The 19,363-nt window shown below is 50.2% G+C and overlaps 1 protein-coding gene across 1 annotated transcript; it reads left to right on the top strand.

Moving 5' to 3' along the window:
• The first annotated feature begins 5,944 nt into the window (after nt 1–5,944).
• On the top strand, nt 5,945–18,699 carry ACRBP (acrosin binding protein). Its single transcript, XM_088155881.1, has 9 exons — nt 5,945–6,391; nt 7,150–7,243; nt 7,836–8,048; nt 10,648–10,764; nt 10,857–10,959; nt 11,178–11,293; nt 16,753–17,330; nt 17,406–17,492; nt 17,965–18,699. Exons 1-9 carry the CDS (start codon nt 5,945–5,947, stop codon nt 18,091–18,093), a joined length of 1,884 nt encoding a protein of 627 aa, XP_088012007.1. The 3' UTR covers nt 18,094–18,699.
• Nucleotides 18,700–19,363: the final 664 nt, after the last annotated feature.

Here is a 19,363-nt window from a genome sequence, read left to right as displayed (position 1 = left end):
GGGTTAAGATCAGTGCTACTCCCACCTTGTCATTGCAGGGGGACCCTGGCAGCCATCGGCTCAGAAGCTGGTGGTATTTTCTGTTCAAGTGAGTTAGCACTGAGTCAGTGTTTGTTTTTGCCTCGAGATGTTTGCCTCAATGTTCATTCTGTTTTTCTGTTCATTCTGCACAGAAAAAAGGATGAGTTCTTCCCCAGGCTGTGGCTTATATGGTTTGTGGTACCCCTGCCACAGTCTGAATCTGTAATACAATCTGATCCCCAGATTGTATTACACCACTTCCTGGGGCTTCCTTTCTCAAATAGAGATGGAGTAAATTTCTGGAAGATCTTGGCTGTGTCTCTGGTACAGTTTTAGAAACAGGGATACTCTGCCATGATCCAGTGGGTGAGCAGGTTGTGGCAGGAGAACTGATCTCTTCAGCTGGGGATCAACTCAGACATCAACTGGTGCTCGCCTGACAGAAGAAATGGTGGATGTGGCCTGAACTGGAAAATGGGCTTTGGGCAGAGTGCAGGGGTGATGAAGGATGAAAACTGCTCCAAGCAGCTTGGTTTCAATGGATAGGACAGGATTTAATGGCCGGCATCTCTAGGAACTGGGGGGCAGAGAGGTGTTTGAAGCACTAGCCAGCAGCAAGGAGCATTCCAGAGACTTCTGCTGCCACTGAGGGATGCTCTGACTTGCACAATAGACAATTTAGACCAAAATTTGGATAGAACCTGGGCGTTTTTAAATGGCTTGCAAGTATAAATGCAAATGAAAGCACATTAAAAGCTAACCTTGGAAGAGAGGGAATAAGGGCAAGAGCTTTGCAGTATTTAATCACCAGAGGAGCAAAAGAAGCAGTAAAAGCTAAAAGCTAGAAAATACAAAGTACAAAATTGAAGCCAGTGGGAACAAAGCCTGTAAGTGACAAGGCTGGAAACATGAGCAGCTTTTTTTAGAATGCCTTTTGTTTTTGATATAATTGAACATGGCACTTGTCCATTACTGACTGCAGATAGCAGAATTGTTTGTAATGAGAGGAGGGGAAGTGTTCTGTAAATATTTATTCTGTGTTGCCACTGGTGTCATATGGGGATGGTGTACTTCCTAGACAAACAGTAAAGAAGGGTTTTAAATGGCACCTCTTGGGGCAAAGACTTTTTTGATCATCAGTCCACAATAAATGGTGTTTGTCATCCTTTGGAAGCCACCTGGAGGAATCTGTGGGTTGATCCCTGTCAGACTCTGGACTGTTGGGGAAAAACTATAAGGCTGGAAAAGAGCCAGCTCTGTTCTGGTCCTTAATGATGTCAAGAAGGCTGCCACAACAGTCCAGATGTGAAATACTGAACAGTGAGGAAGTAAATTGCTTCTCTCTAACACAAGCAAGAAATCCAGGTCAACAAAATAAAATCAGTTTGACAGGAAGGAGTCAAAAAAATCTGTCAAAAACTACTTGAATTTTTTTTAAGATCCTTGTTAATAGTTACCTGGATCACTGTAGTGGTAATGGGATCTGAGAAGTTTATTTCTCCTAGAATTGAAGTGCTTAAAGCAGGGATATACTCAGTTAAAGTAATCATGAACTCCGTTACAGAACTGGCTAGCTTGCAGATTTCCTCGAACAGCTGTCAGTGCAACATAAACACTTTCTAAAATGGGGCTGGAGAAATTGTTCTTTTAGAGTGATTGGAAATAGCCTAGTTAATGAGTGAAGTCAAGTCTGAATTTCAGGAGGCTGGAACCATAGAGCGTGACAAGAGGGAAGAATTTTGCAGCCTTGTTAAACCCATTTATTAATAATAATTGGTCATGCACACAAAGGACCAGTTTATCTTGCCCAGTTTGATTGCCCCATCTGTGGGCACCATTCCTGGGTAGTTGGGCGAATGTGCTGATGAGGATGTTCAGCAAAGTATTCCCCTTTCCAACGAGCAGACGTGATCCCCAGGCTGCCGTCCCTCAGGCCCTGCTGCCACCCTGTCCATGGCATGATGTGCATGTAAACCATCCCAGCCACAACTGTCACCTTCCACCAGTGGGAACACCTTCCTCTCCTGCTTTTGAATAAACTCACCCCACAGCACAGCAACACCCAGCCTTTCTTCAAGCACTCTTAAGGCATTGCTTACCTAGCCACCACTCAGAGCTGTGTGGTGGACACTCTCTCTCCGTCATGTAAATTCAATTCAAATGTTGCCCAAATCAGCCCAGGGGCCTCAGGTTGGCAGTGGAAGATATTCCCAAGAGACAGCTTGCTCATACAGACTGGAAATAAGCTCATCTCCTCCCAGACCTGGCTGGTTTGAAAACTTTCTGAGATGTTCTGCTTTTTATAATCAACCACAGCTCTACTTTCTTCCTGCCAATGGGACAAACATTCCCTGCCCATTGAGCAACATCTGCTCTAAAGATCTGGCAGTAGGCAAAGGAGACTGCAGCACCGAAAGAGTTAAAGACGAATAGAAGGAAATTTAACGTCGTACCTTTCTTTCCAAAGACAACTGAAGGAAGTTTCTCCAACGCTGCTTCCTATGAGTTACAGTATCAGAAAAATATAGCTGTTTTTATCCAATAAAATTAATTTCATTTATAAAAATAGTCAAACATCTTGATTAATTTATGCTAATTTATGTTTATTTTTCTGAATACATAAACTAGGAGTGTTAGTTTTAAAAAAACACGTTTGTGCACAAGGCTTAAGGACAGGCAAAGCTGTGACAAACACTAATCTCCTACATCTTGGTGTGAAAGAAATATTCAGCAAGGTGTCCACTTTGGTCTGTTTTTGCAGGTGTGCAATTTAATTTCAGTGGGCTGAACTGCTGCCATTGAAGAAACAATTCATTCAAAACTGAAACCCCATCTGGGAGTAGGAAAGGAATTCTTTTTTACACATTGACAACAAGCAAGAAAAGAAGTGTGAGACCCTGAGATTTCCTCGTTCCGAAAGCCTGAATGATGCAGTCACTGGAAGAACCCATTCACTCACCACAGAAAGACTGAAGTGAGAATAAGCCTCTCTGGAGCTTTGTAGTCCAAGCCCCTGCTCACATTAGGGATAAAATCGTGGTTGGATCAGGTTGTTCTTGCATTAAACAAACCTGCCTAAAAAGACTACAGCAGTTTGTTCAAGCAGGCTTTTATGTATCCACTCCATTTTAGTTTGTATTAATAATTCAAGAAACCATTTTAAAATGCTGTTTTTGCAATCAATTAAATATTCCATTTTCTAAATGTCAAGTAAAAAAATGCTTCATTCACTATTTCCTAACAAAATAAAATGTAAATTAAGTATTTGAATTAATGCACGTTATAACTGTGCGGTGCTTGTACAAATGTGAATAGATTAACATATCTATCAGGTTTAAAAGAGTGCCAATTTTAATGTAAAGTCTATATTTATCAGCATATTCGCATAGCTTTCGGCCAATGACAGTAAACCCACTGAAATAAAGTACAAATGGCAGAATGAAGAGGATTTAACCTGTGAATAAAGCCAGCAATTCAGACAATTTTGGTTCGAATCAGAATGCTCACAGGTGCTTTTGTCTGTGGAGATGGGCATCTGTGCCCTGCTCTGGCACCTACAGCCCTTCCCATGGGGTGAAGCACTGGGATATTGGGTTAGTGCTGGACTGGAAGGGGGGTCTTTGCTTGTCTACTCTGTGATGGCTCTGAGGCTTCTTGGCAGGGCTGTCCCCCCTGCCGAGAGGCTCCTCTGGACTCCAACTCGTGTGACCAGAGTGAGTGTCCCCCTTCTCTATCCTCTCTTTTAATTCTGTGTTTTAATCAATGGAGGCATCACAACTTCCTTTGGTGCACTGGAAGGAAGGCACAATCTGGAATGTCTCAGGGGCTCTGTCGACCTCTTCCAGAGACCACCCCACCATCCACACAAGCAGAACTGCTCATGGCCTCCTCCCTAAGCAGCCTGCTGTTTATTTTCTAGCAACACACATACAGGTGGGTTTGGAAGCATTTTTCTATAATCTCGGTTTACATTGCAAATTACTTAAAACACGTGCTTTCTGGGGATACTGCTTGACAAGCCACAGAGTCTGGAATTCACACCTAATCTTTGTGGCCTCCATCTTTATGGGGCTTTGAGCTGACCAGAGATCCTCTCCCTGCCCCAAACCCCCCAATTTAACTCACTGTGCTGACACAGGGTCAGTGAGCCACAGTCCTGGAGTTTCCAAGAGGTTTTCAGTCCTTGCTGCTGCTGGTGGTGTTTGTTGTGGAACATGCAACACGGAAAATGCTGAGAAATAGCCAAAGTATTTGAGACAACAACAAGGAAGAGGAGCTCATCTGCTGGAGGGTGATCCCTCACAAACCAGACAGGCTCTTACAAAGCTCAGGGTTGACATGCAAATGGAAAACAACACTCCAGCGAGTTCTTGTCCCGCTATTACACCTCCCTGCTGCTGGCTCAGACACTCTGTAGGTCTGGGGGTTACAGCTCTCTCAGCCCACCAGGTCCCAGCTGGCACAGCAACTCTGGCTGCAGGAAACTTGTGTGGCAGCCCTAAAAACAAGGGTGCAAACCTGCTTCAGTGCAAAAATTACACGGCTTGTAATGCGTCACTGAGGGTAGAGCCTTAAAGGTGCCAAGTGAACCCTCAGAAATCACAAAGTACTGGAATTAGCATCACCCCCGTGCTCCGCATTGCTGACAGCTATAATTGCTTGATGCAGCAGTAGGGAGTTGACTTCCCCCAGCCTGCAGCATTGATGCATCGTGAACAAGTCACTGTTCCTCCCGTCCTCTTCCCTCCCCCAGAGATGACTTTTGTTTTGCAAAGACTTGAAATGCAGGGGCCTCGCAGCCACCTGGCACACACCTCATCAAACAGCACAGCAGTGCTTCCTGCTCTCAGCCTCCCAGCCCTGCTGGGTGCATGCCAGAGACTCACTGGCTTCTACAGAGTTCACTTCTGGACTATGAGTTTTCTGAAGGGTTCTGACAACCTGGACCAAGTCCAGGATGTGCCACAATGCACGAGAAGTGCTGAGCAGCCAACATGTCCTCACATCCATAACCACCTTTCCAAATAAACAGTAGCTCCCCACAGGCATTGCTACTGGAGCACCAGCCAAGGGGAACTTCTTTGACAGGACCTCCTTCTTCTGCATTTGTTCTTGTTTCCTGTTCTCATTTGCCATAAATGTCTTTCTTGTCATGAAGACACAGGCAGTGTAGCCAGCACCTGCCAGATATCAGTAACACTGTGTGGCACTGCCCAGAGAAGTTGTGGCTGCCCCATTCCTGGCAGTGTTCCAGGCCAGGCTGGATGGGGCCCTGAGCAACCTGGTCTAGTGGGAAGTGTCCCTGTCCATGGCATGAGGGTTGGAACTGGATGATCTTTAAGGTCCCTTCCAATCCCAACCATTCTATGATTCTGTGATTGTATGTTTCTATGACATGCCACATCAGCGTGCTTTCCTCAGTCCCACATTTCCATCAGCCAGTGAGGTCAGCACTGGACTTCTCTGGGAAGCTGCTCAATCAGAGTGACAGAGCTCAGCCTAGGTTCTTTGTGTTGCAGAGAAGTGGAGGTGATTAACAGAGCTAGGGAGCTGAAGGCCCTGCAATTGTCTAAAATCAGCTAATAAGCAGTATGTCTCAAGCTAAATAATGGTAGACTAGGAACAGCCAAAAATATGCAAGCTCCAGCAGTGTTGCCTGTTTTAATATGAGTAGCAAGAACTAGCTGGAAAAACTCTCCTGATCATTTTTCTTCTAAAGAGCTGCAAAAACATTCAAAATTCAGTGCTGTTTTTAAGCGGTCAGGCTTCAAGCTTCTCAGAAACTCTATTTTCCTAAAAGACATCTGAGAGCAAACTACAGCTCGCCTCATGCCAGGCCCCGCAGAGCTACCTGCTGAACCAAACCCCTTTTTAGCAGGCTGCGTGGCTGGAGCGATTTGAGCTTTTCACCTTGATAGCCCGAATGGCCACAGGGCACTGGCAAGCGAAGTGTCAGCCTTGCAGCCGCAGCCGGCGCATCCGCAGCGCGCTCTGCAGCTGTTCCACACAGCAGAGCCACTGGGATCTCCCGGGATTTGCGGCAGAAGCGGCACAATCCTGCTGCGCGGTCGAAAACTTTGCCCGCTTTGCCCGCGGCTCCTCCTTGGTCCCGGCCAGGCTGTCGCTCCGCAGGGCCGGGGTGACAGGCGGGGGCTGCTGTGCCAGCCTGACTTCTGCTGACGCCTGCACTTCCCGGCGCTGCTGTGCCAAGCGTTTTCCTGCCAGCCTGCCAGCTGCTCACCCGTGCTGGCTGCGGCCGTGTCTCTCCTTCCCTCTCCCATCAGAAGGTGCCCAGCCGCGGGAGGCTCCGCGCTGGCTGCACCCAGGGGCCTCAGATAAGAAATGGGCATGGGTGTGGGGCTCCCTCAAAGTCAGTCCCTGCGGCTCTGGACACTTCTGTGCCGGTGGTCCCTAAACCCTTTTTGCCGGCAGCAGTCTTCCTGCTTTTTCCTGGGAAGGCTTTACTGTGCAGAGAGAGGTGCTCAGGGCACCTGCGCCAGAAGCAGAGGAAGAGCAGCTGGTGCTCCCTTGACTCCCCGGGAGCTCAGAAAGCGGTGTGTCTGCCTGGGAGAGATCAAGCCAGCTTCCCAACCACATCCTGGAGGAAGTTAGTGCCGGGACACACCTGGGAAGGCATGGGGTGCTTATCAAAACCCTGCAGATGGAATACATGCTGCCTCCTTTCCTCCGCATAAAACAGGCTCTTGTGGGTCGTTCCCAGCCACCACGGTGTCCCCAAACAGAGACAGAAGCTCCCAGCTTGGCTCTCGCTGCCCCTTGTCCCCATGACCCTTTGAGTGCCTCCGGCCGCTCCGCCCCGGCTGCGGCGGCCGCCCCTCCCCAGCTCCACCGTGACATCGCTGCCGGTTCCGATGGCGGTGCCGTGGCCAGGGAATGGTTCCACCGTTGCCAAGGGCAGAACCCGAGCGCTCAGACTTCCTGCATCAGCCCTGCTCGGTGTGTGAGTGACTCCCACCTGGCCACCGAGCAGCTCCATGATGCTGAAGCGTGTGGCAGACACATCGTGGCTCCTCTGGCTGCTGAGTAAGTGCCTGCCCTTGCCGGGCCACCTCAGAGCCGGGGCTGGAGCCCCTGTTCTGCTGCTGCCACACCCCTGTCTCTCCCAAGACCACCCCACTTGGCCATGTCGGCCATCGGCTCTGCTCGCCCCTTGGGCAGCTGGAGGCTCTTGCAGGGGACTTAGGGCGGGGGACAGGGGAAGGTGCGGAGGCGGCAGGAGAGGGGGCCCAGATGGAAGCAGAGAGGGGAGGGAGGAGATGGAGGGATGTAGGGATGTCCCCCTGGACAGGGATGTGCCTGCCCAGAGCATGGTGCAGGGGGCAGGGGAGCCACCACCATTGTGGGTGCCTCTGGAGGCTGGGGCTTTTGAGGGGAAAAATTTTAAAAGCACATCAACACCCCCCACCCCCCCAGAATACCTCAAACACAAAAAACCCACAAACCGCCCCCCACAAAAACACACATACACACATAAAAAGGAAACAACAAAACCAAGATTAAACCACTCTCCCCCAATCCAAACCAAGCTCACAATAAAATCTGACTTTAAAAGTTTGGGTTTTTTACTTCATCTGCATTCTTTTCCCCCCTTTTCTCTGGGGCTTCTGGTTACCCTAGCACCCTGTAGGCAGGGGTGATGGAGAGAGACTTCAGGCCAGCATCTGAAGTATTTCTCCCAGCACTCTGCTCTGTGCCAGCAGGCAGGAGCAGGCCAACCTGCCAGCTGCTCCTCCATTTCCACCCGCCTGTCCCTGCCAAAGCCAGCCTAGCCCGTCACACGTGTTTGTCCCTAGGTGTGCTGACCTTGCCGACGGCCGCTGTCGTTGCGCCGGTGCCGCCCATTCCGGGCAGCCCGCTGTCGGACTGGGAGTACCAGGAGTTCTTTGCGAAGCTGCACCCTCCCTGGCAGGCGAACATGTTGTGTCTGCTGCGCCAGGCGCACGGCTGCCTGAGCCCCAGCATCCTGCACCTGGACCAGGAGGAGAACCACGGAGAAATCCCCGAAGGTAAGGGCATCACCCTCCTCCAGGCTCAAAAGAGCACGTGGACCCAGCTGGAGCAGTGTGGCTGTTTCTCTGCCCCAAAATGCCACAAGACTCTGGGAATGGCAGGGGTTGGTTTGGTCTCTACAGCCCAAAGAGCAGCTTGAAGCAGAACTAGAGCACACCGGCTTTTGCGGCCTCTCTGAGCATCCCTTTCAGTGCTGCACCACTTCTGTGGAGTGAAAAAAAAACTTTTCCCAAAGGCCAGCCTAACCTCCTAAGCAGGAATTTGCATGGTTTCCCCCGCTACGTGTTGTCTGACACCACAAAAAGAGTTTGTCCTCTTGTAGGTTTCCTTCAAGCCCTTAGGGGCTGCTGTGATTCCTCCTCTTGACCCAGCTGAGCAAGCACAGCTGTCCCAGCCTCTCTTTACAGGTCATGGGGCTGAAAGGCGCAGCCACTTCAGTGGCCCTTCCTTTCTCCACATCTCTGTCGCTGGGGTGGCAGGAGGAAATACTGGCCACAGTTTTCTCAAGCTCAGTGTAGCTCCTCGTCTCTTACCAGCTCCTTCCAACTTCATCTGAGGGTTAATGCAGAATCTTGGCTCACGGGCTCTCGTAGGTCTTTAAGAAAACTTGAGATGATAAGCTGCCTTTTTAAGTGTTTAACATTTCAGGAGCCAAGAAACATCCCAGTTCAGAAAGCACCATAGCAACAGCACCCTTCAGATCTCTGCAGTCATATTTTCCCTGCACCCCTGCATCAGAGAATTTAAGTGGTATAATTATATCTGTGCAGCTGAAAAACTTGGGACTAGTTTTGTTGTATATTTCTTCAGAGGAAAAAAAAATAGGAGCAATTTTCTCATAAAAAAATATGTCTTTATATTTAGATATGAACGTCAATGAGCTGAATGATCAGCCAACTGTGCTTATTTGGACTGCTCCTTGAGGGCAACTATTTCTTGCTGGTTTCTGCAGCTGTGTTGGGGGAACGAGTCCCACTCCACATCACCAGACCCAGGGATGGGTCCTGTGCTCCTCACTCACTTTTGGGCTCCTGCAATCAATCCACTATGCCATGGGGCTTTGTGCACCCAGGGTCTGTCCCTGGTTACTCTCCTTGTGGTGCCCAATCCCCCAGCACTGCTCTTTGTCATGTCCAGCCACACTCCCTCTGCTGCTGCCTTCAGAGATTCAGTTGTCAAGAACAGAAGCAGCTGGAAATGCCAGGAGATGGGACAGTTTTGCAGGTTGCCCTCTTCACCTTTTCTCCCATCCCTCAGCCTAACACACCTACCCAGCAGAATTTATTCCCCTTTGTGTTAACTTTTTTTCCAGTTTGGGGGCTATTTTGGCACATTTCAGCCAGGCTGAGAGGTGGAACAGAGTGGCAGAGTGTGTGCCCTCTCATGCTTAGCCTCTGCCGTCTTCACAGAGCTGTGGCAGTGCTGTCTCCACCCAGATATCCATGAGCATTAATTGTGCCCATTCAGGTGCAGTGCTGAGGAAAGCACTGTCCTTGTAATTCAAACAAAGGACAGTGTGAGGATCTGGAGTGTTCCCTGCAATACCTTGTGATTTAAACAAGGGATGGGGTGGGGTTCTGGAGTTTTCCCTACTAGTTGGGTGTTTTTCTGGGCTGGTGTATATCTGAAATTCTGCTTTTGATGGCGCAGCTGTTTGCTCAGCACAAGTGAATACAGGGTAAAGGATGGTGCATGAGCAATATCAGGAGAGCAGTTCAATTTCACTGCTAATGCCCTCCCTCTCAGCCAGTACTTTCCCTGTTCTCACAGGGCTGGCTATGTGCCAGCCAGGCCCTGCACTCCTAGAGCAGAGGGAGCACAAGATCACCCAGTTCTTCAGGGTTTTCTGCTCTCCTGCGTGCCCTTGGCTTTCCTGCAATCACTGCAAGAGCTGCAGTTCTGGAGTCAGTGTGTTGGCAGTGCTGGTCAAGACTGCAGTGTGTGTATGTGTACAGGCACAGGCTTTGCCACCAGCATCCTTTCCCTAAGGACCCTCCTCCATCCCCTGCAAGGCTGGAATCAATGTTAAATTACATTGCCCTGAAGAATTTGTCTCCTCTGGAGCCATCTGCCTGGAAAAGCTGTGGCAGCCCCATCCCTGATCCAACAAGACCAGGCTGGATGGGTCTTTGAACAACCTGGTCCAGTGGAAGGAGTCCTTCCCTGCCCATGACAGGGGACTTGGAACTTGATGATTTATAAGGACCCTTCCAAACCAAACCATTCTCTGGTGCTCCCAGGCCCAGTCTGGTCATCTTTTTAACCTGTTATATCACTACTTGCCTTTTTTCTCTTTCTTAAACCCAGCAAGGACTAATAACAGAAGCATCAGATCCTGGGAACAGGAAGTTTGTGTCTCTGTCACAGGGAAGATAACTGTGTGAAAAAGGGCAGAAGGACAAAGTGAAACCCTCAAGGGGCTGGAGGGAAAAGGGATGTTGTGCCTGGAACTGGGAGCTCTAAAAGCCCAAGGCTGTGATCATCACCTGGGGGCACACAGCTTGGATTTTCCCTGCATCCATGAGCTGCCCTCCGAGAGGGTCCCCACCTCTTGCTGCACCCAGGCCTGCCCCCATCCCACATCTCTGTCTCTAGGGCCAGTCTGCAGTGAATTCACAGAGGTGGTGCAGTTCCAGACCTTCTGCCAGTTCGCCCAGTATCGCTGCCTCAAACAACAGTTCTTCATCAAGGTACGGAGTGGATGTGGCATGGGTGGGGGGAGTATCTCTTGGGAAGTGGAAGGGTGAGGAGGGAGGGAAGATAACATAGTGAGAGTCACGTTTCTCCCTCTCTCCTCCACGCAGCGAATCCCATGTTTGAGTTGGCCTCTAACAAGCCCTTTCCCAATGGAGCCATCCAGCACCACCAACTCCTCGGCCGAGGGCAGAGGCTCCCCTGTCGCACAAGGTATGGCTGCACCGAGCTGTGCTGGGCACCCCTGCCCACCTGCTGGTCTCCTGTAGCTGCTGGGCACCCCTGCAGCTTTCTGTCTGTCCTCCAAAAGCCACCCTTGGCCGCTCCATCCCTCTGTCCCACCACTCAGAAGCAGGCTTTTCTGTCACCTGCTGATGCCGTGCTGCAGGACCATGCAGAAAACCTTCTCAAGCTCTCTCGTGCACTGTTAGGTCAGAAACCACTGCCAACGAAGTACCCCACAGCCACGACAAAGGTGCCCATACCCTGGCAGAAGAGCAGGACTCCACACCCACCAACTCTCTGGGCTTCCACCTCACCTTCCAGGGTGGAGTCCTCTGATGAACAAAGCCTGAGGAAAAACATCTGGCACCTGATCCATTCGGCCCTTTCCTTGGATGCCTCCTTGGACACCAAGGACTCCTCTTGGAACTTCACCACCTCAGGCCCAGGACGCACATCAGAGCAGAAAATTCCCCCCCGAGGCAGGTGAGGGGAAGTCTGCTGTTCCTGGGTACCACACACCACCCGTGTCCTCATGCACACCAGACAGCAGCCCCAGGGCATCCATGTCCCTGCTTGGAGCAGGTGGTGAGTATGGGCAAGTGTTCTGGAGCAAGCTGTCCCATCCAGAGCAGGAATGTACCTCGGGACCCCTCAGGCACCCCTCGCTCCAGCACAAAGTGAGCAGGGGGAGGGTGATCCAGCACTGTTAGTGCCTGAAAATGGCACTGTCCTTGCATCCTGAGCAGAGTGAGTTTAGTCTGAGCCTGAGCTGCAGGCAAGGCTTTGTCCCCTGCCTGTGTTTCCCCACACTGTGGCCATCTGCACTGTGCAATCACCTCTGCCCTCGTCCTCCTCCAAACGCACATCCCAGGAGTCTGGGTGATGTGCAGAAATAGTGTCCTTGCAAACACAGGTCCTTGGGATGTGTCTTGCTGTGCTCCTTGCCTCTCGATGTGCAAGGCAGACGTTTCTTAGAGCAGCCTGACCTGAGGAACCTTCCTGGGAGTGTACTGTCCTCACCCAAGGGGAGCCACAGCAGCCCTGGGCTAGGAAACAGCACAAAGCTAGGGCACAAAGCACAAAGCAGGGCCGCTATTTCTCCTCGAGCACGAGCACCTCTCTGCACTTTGGATGTGTGCACAGCTCTTCCTAGGGTGTTTCTGGTTCCGTATTCTGGTTTTGGAGGCAGCATCACAGCAGTTCAGCACTGAGCCCTGCACCAGGCCAGCTTGCTGCAAGCCTTTCACACACCCTCCTCAGTCCCTCTGGCCTATGGATGCTTTAGGAACTTATGGAGCATGTTGAGCTCTTCTCAGCTGGTCTGCCAGGATCTGTTTGCCTCTGTGCTCAGGTAGCTCGGGCTAGTAACAGAGGAAAGACCTGCAAAAGGATATTATGCTTTCACTCAAATTTACTTTTGATCCTCTAGTACCTTGTGGCTGAGGACCATTTGCTTTGACTGACATGCAAATATAACTTTGCTTGCCTAGAGGAAAAAAAAAAAAAGTGTCTAGATGCGGTTTTCATGGAGAAGTCATTTTGGTTTTGCTCTCTTACTGGCCAGTGATGTTCCTGTAAGCGCACAGATTTTGTGCCTGATTGCACATCTGTGGTTTCTCTTTAACACGCTGCCTACCACTGCCACAGTGCAGCCAGAGGTTCCATTTCTGCTTTATGTAAAGATGAATTGTGTCATGTTGTTAAAGCCGTAACTGTCTTCTTGCAAGCCTCTAACATATGTCATCCTCCTTCCTAATACTGTAGGAATACTTTCACTGCCTGGAAGGAGTTTTCCTGGTGTATGAGCTCTCAGGCAAAATTGTGTTTCATTGAGAATTTCGTTCTCCCTGCCTCTGAAACTGAGCCTTGCTGTGACTGAGTTGTATTGGGATTACTGGGGGACTGCTGTGATTGCAGATGACACTCGCTATTCTGCTGCAGAGTTTCTCAAAGACACTAATGCTGACTGTGTGTCTGTAACCGGCAGCCGAGCCCCATCAATCATGCTAAGCAAAGCTTAAACCCCACTGAGGATAAAGAGGCAAGATAGACCTCGCCTGTCGGCTTTGCCACTCGCCACATCCTGCCTCCTCTCAGACGGACTTCAAAGCATGACCTAAAAAAGGGGCAAAATGCCTGGAGGCATTTCCATTCCAGTGCTGGGTGGGACTGGTGGCTGTGCACAGGTGCCATTCAGCATCTGGTTTAACACAAGGTGGGCAGGGCTGTGATGAGCACAGATCCCAGAGCTGTGTGTCCTCCCTAGGGTCTTATGTCCAGCAGGACATCCATCCTTCTTATTCATCCCTTGTGGCTTATGGCAGCTGCTCTGGCAGCTATTCCAGATTTCATAGTGCCTGATGAGGCCAGCTGTGATCTTTAGAGGGAGACAGGGCAAGGGTAATACTACAAGAAGGATCTGCAGCACTTTTCTGTGGTCTTTCTGGTAATGGTGAATCATTGGGTGGGAGGGGGAAACGACAATTATTGCACCTATTTTCTATTTTTAGTTCTTATTGTGCTTTCTGCCTTATTTCCCAGTATTTCCTCTCCTCAGAGTTATCTCTAAACCATGATTCAGTCTTGCAATATGCTAAAGAGAGCTCTGTAGCCCTTACCTTACAAAGCCCGTGCAACTCCCATTTTCTGCAGCAACTTTCAGTGTCCTTTTAAAACACCCCTATGTTCCAGCTCTGTGTGCACTACCCAGCGATTGGATTCAGCATTTGGGTACATGCAAGGACATCAGCCTCCCCTCCCTGCTTGTCTGTTTGCACAAATAATTGCATTTGCCCTTTTCCCCAGAGCTTCCCACTGTCATGTCATTTGCCAGCTACAGCCCCTACACCTCTTTCAGCATCACGGCTGTCCGGATCCAGATCTGATTCTGTTGGTATTCACATGTGGATGCTCACCTGTTCATGTGAGCCCAGCTTCCCCAGCAAGGCTGCTTCAAGCCCTCTCAGAATCCCAGAATTGTTAGGGTTGGAGATCATTCTGTCCAATCCCCTGCCAAGGAAGGGTCACATAGAGCAGGTGACACAGGAACGTGTCCAGGTGGGTTTTGATTGTCTTGAGAGGGAGACTCCATGACCTCCCCGGCCAGCCTATTCCAGTGCTATGCCAACCTTAGTGTAAAGAAGTTCTTCCTGATGCTGAGGTAGAACTTTTTGTGTTTTAGTTTGTGCCCACTGCTCCTCATCCTATGGCCAGGCACCACTGAAAAGAGTCTGGCACCATCCTCTTGGCACCCACCCTTGAGATATTTTTGTGCAGTGGGAGGTACATACACTCCTGGTGCCTCCTCCTCCTCCTGCTTTACCCCTCCAAAAAGTCCTTGTGGTGCTTATCTACATCCCCAGAGGCTTACAGTTTAAGGCCAGACCCTTCATTAAAAATGCCATCCCCAGGAAAAAACCTCCTTTTGAATTATCATCACACATAACCAGCCGTGGCATGCAGTCAAATATCTTTTTTCTCTTTCTGAAGCTGTTAAGAGTGGCTTTTTCATAACTGGTTTTAGTTTCCTGCAGCAACCCCCCTAAATCAGAAGTTTCCAAGTGCTGGAAAGCTGCTGTTCACTCCTTATCTTCTCTTCTGCTCGCCTCAGGTGCTCACTGCACCTCAGCCAGCCAGTATCAGGAAGGTTCAGCAGCTGAAAGCTAATGGCCCAAATCCTTGTCATTACATGGCAGGAGAGGCGGATGCTGCTCACCAGCACTCTTCAGAGATAGCACTGAAGCGGGCTCTGTGTGTCCTTCCACATCCTGAGATGCTAAACTATGATAAGCTGTTACCTGAAGTTTTCTCTTTTGCCTTAGATCAATTACTGATCTCAGCCCACAGATTCTTCTTAATCTTAGGGGGTTTTTTTTTCACAGTCCCTTTGGATCTTTGCCTCACAGTACTCTGTAGGCTTTTTCCAGGGCAGTGGTTAGGACAATAACATGCAGAGGTACTAAGCTAGGGAGGGATTTGCATGAGGAAATCACTTTAGATAGACCCATCCCTTTCCCTGAAGCATGGTGAAACCTCTGTGCATCCACAAACAGCTCAGCAGTGTGTCAACGAGTGGAGAGAACCAGCAGCAGTGCTGTTATACTCACCCAGAGGTGGTAAATCAGCCCATAAATTTGCAACTGTGAGGCCAGAAAACCTCACAGCAGAGATGGAGAGCAGAGAAAGAAGAGGAAAAGGATGCGACACAGAGCACAGCAGAATTTCTTGGCAAACTCAGGCAAGTGGCACAAGTCAGGTTTCTGTGTGGCTCATATCTTTTAACATCCAGGTCTAGGAATTGCCCTGACCCTGCACCCTAACCTTCCTGCTCAGCACAGGACATGAAGTCATGTCTGGTGAGCCCGAAGAAAACAGCTGTGCTATATGGTTGAGCCACAGACTCCTCTCCTAACAGAAGTTTGGGATATCGTTTTGAAGTCTCCAAACTGTGGAGGAAGCACCCATCAGCTGTTGCCATTCTGAGCACCCTTGGTGTCAGGCAGATGCAGTTTGTTCTGGTTTGAATGGATCTTGCCCCAAATTCCAGTCACCAAAAGTCATTACTCATCCACCTTCTGACAAGGAGAGTTTTACAGCTGAAGCCCTCCTTGGTAAAAGGTCTGACTGACTGAGTGGGTACCCACTGGTGTCTTTGCTCAGCTGAGTGATGCTTTCTTAGCTTAATCTCTAGGTGAACGTTTTCCTGGCCTTAGGAAATCTCAGCTTCATGACCTTCCTTCAAGTTCTCCATCCTTTTTTAAATTTTTTTTTTAATGCTAATCTGAAGGTCTCCAAGAAGTTTCAGCTATTCTCAGGAAAGCTTGTCCATACATGTTAGCCCATGCATGGATTTTAAGGGCATTTTAACATAAGCAGTTGCTGCTCTTCTTTACTCTCTGTCAGATCAAAGTTTGTTTATTTATCACAGTCTTGGTTTCCAGACACAAGAGGCAAATATCTAATGAGCATGTTTACCTCTTCTGCATCATTGATGATTGAAACCAACCATCCTTGTCTGCTAACAGTTCCATACTATGTTTACAAGTTCCATTGTTCCTAAGAGATGCCAAATATTCTCATTGCTCTCATCCCATTGTCCTTAAATTTTCTACTTTTAGCTACCCGTGTCAGTTTGGATGAACAGTAAATTCATGGTTAACAGGTTTTTCCCCGTTTCTGTCAAATACTTGGGAGGGAGGCTTAATATGTGACATCCTCCAGACCCAAATGGGGCTGTCCGACGTTCAATACTCAGCAGACATCTAACGAGCATCTCCTCACTGTGCACTCAGATGGATGAAATTAGGCAGCAGCTGCTGCAGGGACCCTGGGGAAGCTCTTCAAGCTGTGCTTCTCATCCAGTTCCTCTCACATGCCCTCAAAAGCTCAGCAACCCCCTTGTAGCCTCTGTGTCACGCAGGCATGTACAGACCCTGCAGGGAGCGCCATTCCTGCGTGCAGTTTAGCCAAGAGTCCAAGGTTTCTTTGGAAGGGATTTTTTGCTTTGTTTTGGGGTTGTTTTCAGTTTCTAGCTAAAGATGCATCTCTTCAGTTTGTGACAAGGAATGAGATGACTCCCTCCTTTCCCTGTCAGCCTTCTAGCCCTGCAGAATGATGAAGCAGTGCTGGTCCTGTGCTACGCAGTGCTGGAGGGAAATTGCCTCTCATCGATGCTCACCATGGCCTGGAAGGAGATGGAAAAAAGAGTCTTTGGGTTTGGAGACTTGGTAAAGGCACCAATGTCCACCTCTGGCCCCCACTGTGTGCAGGCCACCCCCTGAGGGAAGCTGACCTGGGTGACCAGGGAGGCAGGCTCCAAGCCAGGAATATGGCAACTCCTCAGCCTCCTCTTTTGGGGGGTTCTCAGTCTCCTTTTCCCTCCTGACTCCCTGCCGGATCCCCCCCAGGTGTGTGACAACCTTGGGCGGCACCACGTGGACCTGTGCCCCGACTGTGCTTTCTGCTCGCTGAAAAGGGAGCAGTGCCAGAACATCAAGACCCTGAACCGCGTTCACTGTGACTCAGGCAGCTTCTCCACCTACATCAACTCTCAGATCTCAGCCCAGCACGGCGAAATAGAGGGCAAGGTACCGAGCGAGCTGTGTGTCCTGCTGTCTCTCAGGAGGAGCCTGGACTGGGAGCTGGGGAAGGGGAGGAAGAGGCATGGCTCACTTTATCCCACCCCTTTGCAGTCCAAGTCCTCACAGACCCTGAAGCACTACAACATGGACTTTTTGAGAGGGATAAGGATGGAGTACTGGTGCAGCCGGATGGCCATCTATGGCTGTAGAGACCCTGCTGTGACCCTCTGGCTGAAGGCAGAGTATGACGCCTTCCAAGATGGGGATGGCTCGGGAAAGGTGGGTGATCATCAGTGGATGTTTCCATCCCTCCTTCTCCTCTTCTTTCTCTTACCTTCATTCCCTTGTTGCCAGATCTGTGACTCGAGCGGAGTTCAGCATCCCAACCATTGCATGTTCAAGAGCTACCAGTGCCTCCTGAAGAGCATCTACAACCAGAGGGTGAGAAGCAGCTACGCTGTCTTTTGTACAGTCTGCTCTTCCATGGCTGGCCCCTCCACTGCCAGCCCCAAGTCCCTGCTGGATTCACTGGCCCACTGCTTTTCCTTCTAGGAGGACAGAATTGGGTGTGTTTGGGGGAGGTGGGGAGTTAAATAGTGGCCCCAGAACAAGTGGCGTGTCATTGGTGGGTGGGATTTGCACAGACGATGTGAGGGATGATATCCCTGTATACCCCTGAAGGGCAGGATCTCCTCCATCTGCTGGGAGCTTCCTAGGCAGTAACAAAACCCCAAATCACCAGACCAGGACAGAAGACTGGCCTGTATCCTAGGAAACAGTTCAGCTGATCCTTCCCTCTTCCCCTGGTGCCCCCATCATCCCAGCCTCCAGGTGCCATCCATCACGGAGGTCTGCTTCCTTAGGGAAGGATGGGCAGTGGTAGCACTGCTATGAACCCAGGGTCTCCTTGCAGGTGACTCGTGTGCAGTGCAGGCCTAACAAGGCGTACCGAGTGCTGAGTGTGAAGGAGGGAGACAAGGAGGTGCGGCTGTGGCAAGAGAAGTTCCAGAGCCTCTCCAGGCAGCAATCAAAAAATGATTAAAGTTCATAAAGACCTTCAAGATAGTCAAGGCCTTTGACCAAATACCACCATGCCCTCTAAGCCATATCACAAAGTGCCACGTCTACTTGTTTTTTGAACACTTCTAGGGGTGGTGATTCCACCACTTCCCTAGGGAGCCTGTTCCAATGCCTGACCACCCTTTCAGTGAAGAAACTTTTTTCCTGACACCTGCTTGAACCTCCCCTGGCTCAGCTTAGAGCCATTTCCTCTTGTCCTGAGGCTGCCTGAGAGAAGAGACCAACTCCCACCTGGCTGCAGCTTCCTTTCAGGGAGTTGTAAGAGTGATCAGGGCTCCCCTGAGCCTCCTTTTCTCCAGGCTAAAGAACTCCAACTCCTTTAGACACTCCAGACCCTTCACAGGCTTTGTTGCCATTCTCTGGACACACTCCAGCCCCTCCATGTCTTTCTTGCAGTGAAGGGCCCAGAACTGGACACAGCACTCGAGGTGTGGCTCACCAGTGTAGAATACAAGAGGACAATCCCTGCTCTGGTCCTGCTGGCCACACTATTGCTGATACAGGCCAGGATGCCATTTGCCTTCTTGGCCACCTGAGCACAGCTGGCTCATGCTCAGCTGCTGTCACCAGCACCCCCAGGTCCTTTTCCTCTGGGCAGCTTCCCAGCCACTCTGCCCCCAGCCTGTGGTGCTGCCTGGGGTGCTTCTGACTGAAAAGCAGGACCTGGCACTTGGCCTTATTGGACCTCACACAATTGGCCTCAGCCCAAGAATCCAGCCAGTCCAGATCCCTCTGCAGAGCCCTCCTGCCCTCCAGCAGATCAACACTGCCACCCAACATGATGTCACCCAGGAACTTACCCTTGATCCCTTCATCCAGATCACTGATAAAGTTCTTAAACCGGACTGGCCCCAGTACTGAGCCCTGGGAAATCCCACTGGTGACCAGGTGGATGTAACTCTATCCACCATCACTCTCTGGGCCCGGCCATCCAGCCAGTTTTTAACCCAGCAAAGAATGCACTGGGTCAGGCCGTGGGCTGCCAGCTTCTCCAGGAGAATGCTGTGGAAGTGGTGTCAAAGGCTTTACTGAAGCCCAGGTAGGAGATAACACACACAGCCTTTCCCTCACCCACTATTAGGGTCACCTGGTCATAAAAGGAGATCGGGTTGGTCAAGCAAGACCTGCCTTTTATGAACCCATCCTGGTTAGGGCGGATTCCCTGGCTGTGCTGTGTGATTGCACTTGGGAGAATTTGTTCCATAACATTCCCTGACTGAGGTCAGACTGAA

Source organism: Sturnus vulgaris, chromosome 2 (assembly GCF_052056855.1).
Source record: "Sturnus vulgaris isolate bStuVul1 chromosome 2, bStuVul1.hap1, whole genome shotgun sequence".
In the NCBI taxonomy this organism is placed as follows: Eukaryota; Metazoa; Chordata; class Aves; order Passeriformes; family Sturnidae; genus Sturnus; species Sturnus vulgaris.
The sequence above is the reverse complement of the archived record's forward strand: the minus strand, read 5'-3'. Positions and strand labels throughout refer to the sequence as shown.